The sequence below is a fragment of the Rhinopithecus bieti genome, unplaced genomic scaffold (assembly GCF_001698545.2).
Source record: "Rhinopithecus bieti isolate Rb0 unplaced genomic scaffold, ASM169854v2 scaffold_20170, whole genome shotgun sequence".
NCBI classification, from domain to species: domain Eukaryota; kingdom Metazoa; phylum Chordata; class Mammalia; order Primates; family Cercopithecidae; genus Rhinopithecus; species Rhinopithecus bieti.
Window position 1 is genome coordinate 2,154,929 of NW_016810097.1, and position 6,260 is coordinate 2,161,188.

Genomic DNA, 6,260 nt, shown 5'->3' on the forward strand with positions numbered 1-6,260 from the left:
TTTTTTTCTTTCTTTCTTTCTTTCTTTCTTTCTTTCTTTCTTTCTTTCTTTCTTTCTTTCTTTCTTTTCGACAGGGTCTTGCTATGTTGCTCAGGGTGGTCTCCAACTCCTGAGCTCAACTGATTCTTCCACCTCAGCCTCCCAATTAGCTGGGATTACAGGCGTGAGCCGCTACGCTTAGCTTATGCATTCTCTTGCTTCATCCTCACAAAAATCCACGAGGTAGTGCTGCTGTCATCTCTATTTTATAATTGAAGAAACTGAGGTTAAAGAAACTATCTGAGATCTCATAAGTAGGGATCGTGGAGCCCATACTCAGAGTGAAATGCTGTGGGTTCTGAGGAATGGTACATTTAATTGTGACGGGGGCACACTTCACAGAGGTAGAGGCCCTGGGCCAGGCTCTGAAGGCAGAGGAGGATTTGACACGACAATGGGCATTCCAAGCTAATGGGGCATGAGGGAGAAGGCTGCAGGCCGGACCCTCAAGGGTGACTCTTGAAATTTTCCTGGCTGAGTGCAGTGGCTCATACCTGTAATCCCAGCACTTTGGGAGGCCGAGGCAGGTGGGTCACCTGAGGTCAGGAGTTTGAGACCAGCCTGGCCAACATGGTGAAAACCCGTCTCTACTAAAAATAAAAAATTAGCCAGGTGTGGTGGCGCGCACCTGTAGTCCCAGCTACTCGGGAGGCTAAGGCAGGAGAATCACTTGAACCTGAGAGGCAGAGGTTGCAGTGAGCCAAGATTGAGCCACTGTACTCCAGCCTGGGCAAGAAAGAGCGAGACACCATCTCAAAAAAAAAAAAAAAAGAAATTTCCCTTTTTCCAGATCACGCCTGGTGGATTTCCAGACCCACTGCCATCCCATGGACATCCTAGGAACTTGTGCAACAGAGCAGTCCAGATGTCTACGAGCATACCTGGGGCTGATTGGTGAGGCTGGGGGCATGTGTAGGGAACCCCATGTTGGCTAGGCCTGAGGGTAAGAATGCTCTGGAGATAAAGAATGTGATCCTGACATGGGTGGAATAAGGTGGGAGCTAAAGTTAGGGTTAGCCTAGGCCCTGACTACCCTTTCCCTCTTCACTCCACAGGGACTGCCATGACCCCCAACTTTGTCAGCAATGTCAACACCAGTGTTGCCTTAAGCTGCACCTGTCGAGGCAGTGGCAACCTGCAGGAGGAGTGTGAACAGCTGGAAGGGTTCTTCTCCCACAACCCTTGCCTCAGTGAGTGTGCTGTACTTGCTCCCAGCCCCCGGGGCTGAGTCAGCTGGACTCAAGGGAAGGAAAAGGGTCAACTCTGTGGCCCAGGCTGGTTCCATCCATCTCCACCAGACACAGCAGCTCCTAGCATAGGCTTTCATTGCCGTAGCCCGGGCCTTTCTTCTGTCTCCCACTCCCTGAGAAACCTCCCACGCTGCCTGTTCAACCTGTCTGGAACCCAGGAACATCTCCAGCTCAAGAAACACGTAGAATGAGAGAGTATCCCACTTCCACCTCCCACCCACTTGCTCCCCTATTGCCCAGGGTCCCCGTGGCATTCCCTTTCCTTCCTTGGGAGCCTGAGAAATCTCCTGCCCCTATACCCTTCCAATGAGCCTTCTCTCCTCTCTTCAGCGGAGGCCATTGCAGCTAAGATGCGTTTTCACAGCCAGCTCTTCTACCAGGACTGGCCACACCCTACCTTTGCTGTGATGGCACACCAGGTAGGGCCTCCTCTGTTACACCCCTCAGACTTTACTGGGCCGGCTGGGGAAAACCCAAATTAGGCAGACAAAGGGATAGAGGTGGGGGGCTGACCTCCTCATTGCCATGAATATAGAAACCTCTACTGGATACCTCAGGGGAAGGGGAATACCTCTTGACTGAGGCTGAGGTAGTGAAGGGGCTGAAGAAAATCCCCTGAGATAACTCCATTCCATTTCTTCCACAGAATGAAAACCGTGCTCTGAGGTCACAGCCCTGGGTGCCCTCTCTTTTCTCCTGCACACTTCCCTTGATTCTGCTCCTGAGCCTATGGTAGCTGGACTTCCCTAGGGCCCTCTTCCCCTCTACCACATCCAGCCAGACTTGCAGCCCACAAGGCATGAGGAAAGGACAGCAGCAGAAAGGAGGTGCAGTGCACAGATGAGGGCACAGGAGAAGCTAACGGTTATGACCTCCAGATCCTTATTGGTCTGGTCCTCATTCCCTCCACCCTGTCTCCACTTCTGATTCATGCTGCCCCTCCTTGGTGACCACAATTTAGCCATATCATCTGGTGGTGACTAGCTCCACCAAGCCCCTTTCTAAGCCCTTCCTCTTGACTACCAGGATCACCAGAATCTAATAAGTTAGCCATTCTCTATTGCATTCCAGGTTAGGGTTAGGGTAGGCAGGACTGGGTGTTCTGAGGTAGCCTAGAAAGACATTATCCTTTGTGAGGAAGGCTCCTGCCCGCTCGTCTCCTCCTCTGAATGGTGGATGGAAACCTACTGCCTGCACTGCCCTGTCCCCGGATCCTGCAGAACATCTGGACATCAGGAGCTGGAGCCTATGGGCCTTGCTTTATTCCTATTATTGTCCGAAAGTCCCTCTGGGCTCTTGGATCATGATTAAACCTTTGACTTAAGACTTTGCTCTTTTTCCATTTTCTCAAATTTTGAATATCTGTAGAACTAGGGTGTTAATGAAAGAACACAGGCCAGGTGATGAGACACAACAACCCTCCCACCAACTGCTATATGACTTCAGGTATATCTCCTAGCCTCTCTGTGTTCTTGACGTGGAGTTGTAATTAAAAATAGCTTATGTGAGGCTGTGGACCCGGGATCTGTCCGAGCTCCAGCCATTTCTCAGATACTGCCTGGGATCTGCCACAGATGGGGATTCTTAGTCAACCACACCATTTATTGAACACCTGCTTGGGTTATTGGCCTGCTCCAGATCATAATGGGGGCCAGAGGAAAAGACAGATTGGTTCTTTTCTTCTCTCTTTTTTTTTTGACTCAGAGTCTCGATCTGTCTAGAGTGCAGTGGTACGATCTTGGCTAACTGCAACCTCCTCCTCCCAGGTTCAAGCAATTCTCCTGCCTCAGCCTCCCAAGCAGCTGGGACTACAGGCGTGTGCCACCATGCCCAGCCAATTTTTATATTTTTATTAGAGACGGGTTTCACCATATTGGCCGGGCTGGTCTCGAACTCCTGACTTCAGGTGATCTGCCCGCCTCAGCCTGCCAAAGTGCTGGGATTACAGGTGTGAGCCACTATGCCTGGCCCAGAGATTGTTCTTGATCTCAGGGAATTTGTAATCCTATTGGGATAAGGACACACCCACCCATGCAAAGTATAATAGTTGGAAGAATGTAATTATAGAGCTCTGGACATCTGTCTATTAATTGATTCACTCACTCTTTCAATAAGCATCTGATGAATGCTGACTCTGCAAGACACTGTTTTGTATGCAAGAGATTCCAGGATAAAAGGACTCGGATCCTATGTTCAAACCTTTTACACACCAGAGCAGGGAAGCAGACAACAGTCCATAAGAGCAGTGCAGTATGACAAGTGATATATAATAATTACGATAATCCTTTTTTTTTTTTTTTTTTTTTTGAGACAGAGTCTCTCTCTGTCACCCAGGCTGGAGTGCAGTGGCATGATCTTGGCTCACTGCAACCTCTGTCTCCCAGGTTCAAGCAATTCTCCTGCCTCAGCCTCCCAAGCAACTGGGATTACAGGCTCACGCCACCACGCCAGGCTAATTTTTTGTATTTTTAGTAGAGACACAGTTTCATTATGTTGGCCAAGCTGGTCTTGAACTCCTGACCTCAGGTGATCCACCCGCCTCAGCCTCCCAAAGTGCTGGGATTATAGGCGGGAGCCCCCATGCCTGGCCCTAATTGTGATGATCCTCATTTATAGAGCCCATATTGTGTGCCAAGTACTACTGTGCATTAACTGTGTGCAAATACAGCCATTAATTCATTTAATCCTCCAGCAACATTTGAGTTTGTGAATCACAAGCTGTTAATATGTGACCTTGGGCTTAGCCTCACTGGGCCTCACTATCCATATCTGTAACATGGAAAACCATGGCACCCACCTCATGAGGAATGAGATAATCCATGTAAAAGCATTGTAGCTGACACACAGTAAAAACTCACAAAAGTTAACAATTACGTGTTTTTGTAGAGAATTTGGACATTACAGACAATTCTAAAGAAGAAAGCAAAATCTTTAAGCTCCCACTGTCAAGTGTCCAGACTGCTCCCTGCATATCTGTGACCTTGAGAATCTATGGGCATGTGTAATGTTACATAAGTGGGGTCACACACTGGATAGCAAAGTGTAAGTCACAGACATCGTTCAGCATCCGTGAGTAGAGTTGAGCTATATCATTCTATTTATCATCTGCATGACATGAACTTATATTAATGCATATTCATACATGCATAGTTTATTTAACCAGTTCTGTGTTGATGGATATTTGGTTGTCTTCCTATTTCTTCTCTGAGCCAAGTTTAAGGCAGCGAGGGAGGTGACTGTGGGTAGGATGTACACAAAGCTGCCAGAGTGGTGGGTGGAATCTGTAAGTCTCTCTATATACATTCTTGTATTCCCGTAGCCTGCACAGCCCCAGGAAATGCTCAGCCAGGCTGCCTCCCTGAAAACTCCAGTGGGACACTGAGTTGACCTTCCTTCTTCCCCTCTCAGGAAGATCTCTGAGCAGTCAAGTCCTCTCCATTTGCCCTGGCTTCATTAACCTGGGGCTGAGGGTGTGAATAGTATAGTCATTTCTTGCTAAGTACTTGAATTAGACTAATAGGTCATGTATGTTTTTCTCTGAAAAAGGTCCAAATTTCTGGTAAACAACCAGACCACATTTCCAGCCCAGGGCCCAGAGCCAAGACCCTGGGTCAGGGTGCAGTGGCTGAACTGAAGCTTTTAATGGTGTCATGGCTGTCTGGGATGGTTGATGCCATTAGACTAGCTTCTGGGCAACAAGGTAGGAAGGACTTTTGGTAGCAGTGGTAAATGGAGAGTGCTGAATTACGAGTCTCTCCATGGCTGGGGTGGATCAGACTATCTCCTAAACAACTATTTCCAAATTCATTCATTCATTCATTCATTCATTCATTCATTCATTCATTCAACAAACCTTTAATAAGCACTTGTCTTATCCCAGGTCTTGAGTATTTTTGCAGGAGATAAGATCTGGGCTGGGCACAGTGGCTCACGCCTGTAATCCCAACACTTGGGGAGGCCAAGGCAGGTGGATCACCTGAAGTCAGGAGTTTGAGACCAGCCTGGTCAACATGGTAAAACCCCATCTCTGTTAAAAATACAAAAATTAGCTGCGTGTGGTGGCGGGCACCTGCAATCCCAGCTACTCAGGAGGCTGAGGCAGGAGAATTGCTTGAATCCGGGAGGCAGAGTTTACAGTGAGCCGAGATTGCTCCATTGCACTCCAGCCTAGGTGACAGGGTGAGACTCCATCTCAAAAAAAAAAAAAGAAAAGAAAATCTGTCCCTGTCAAGTCATGAGCCATGGGTTTAATGAAGAGGCAGCCCGGGTCTGGCAACTGGACCCTAAGTTTGGGTTGTTGGGATTCTTCAGTTAGCCTGGTTGATTATCACACTCAGCTATTTGACATCAGGAAACGTTGTTCACATTTCTGAGCCACTGTTTCCTCACCTAGAGTGAGGATGCCAATGGAATACATAACTTAACAAGTTGCAGTCTTTGTTTTGCTTTGTTTTTAGTAAAGCAAATTAATTTCAGCCAAAAGACTAATTGGCAATATGAAATAATGCTGATATCAGTTGTAATAGTTTGGGTTGGTAATTTTTTGGCTTCCTATTTCTCTAAAAGCTTATAAGCATGAGTCATTTATGCTTATTTTGATCTCCATGTGTATTTAATTTAGATATTGGTAAAAATACTAACTCAGGTTTTTTTTTTTTTTTTTTTTTTTTTTGAGGCAGAGTTTTGCTCTTGTTGCCCAGACTGGAGTGCAGTGGCACAATCTCAGCTCACTGCAACCTCTGCCTCCTGGGTTCAAGCAATTCTCTTGCCTCAGCCTCCCAAGCAGCTGGGACTACAGGCATGCGCCACCACACCCAGTTAATTTTTGTATTCTTAGTAGAGATGAGGTTTCACCATATTGGCCAGGCTGGTCTCAAACTCGTGACCTCATGATCCACCCGCCTCAGTCTCCCAAAGTGCTGGGTTTACAGGCATGAGCCCACTGCGTCCAACCTTTTTTTTTTTTTTTTT

The 6,260-nt window shown here is 47.3% G+C and overlaps 1 protein-coding gene across 1 annotated transcript in view; it reads left to right on the top strand.

Moving 5' to 3' along the window:
* Nucleotides 1-2,613, top strand: part of GFRA3 (GDNF family receptor alpha 3) — a 22,536-nt gene extending 19,923 nt beyond the window's left edge. Inside the window, exons 5-8 of the mRNA XM_017891291.1 lie at nucleotides 830-933; nucleotides 1,095-1,229; nucleotides 1,620-1,708; nucleotides 1,936-2,613. Coding sequence (XP_017746780.1) covers nucleotides 830-933; nucleotides 1,095-1,229; nucleotides 1,620-1,708; nucleotides 1,936-2,025 — 418 coding nt within the window. The 3' untranslated portion in view covers nucleotides 2,026-2,613. The remainder of the gene's footprint in view (nucleotides 1-829; nucleotides 934-1,094; nucleotides 1,230-1,619; nucleotides 1,709-1,935) is intronic.
* The last annotated feature ends 3,647 nt before the right edge of the window (nucleotides 2,614-6,260 follow it).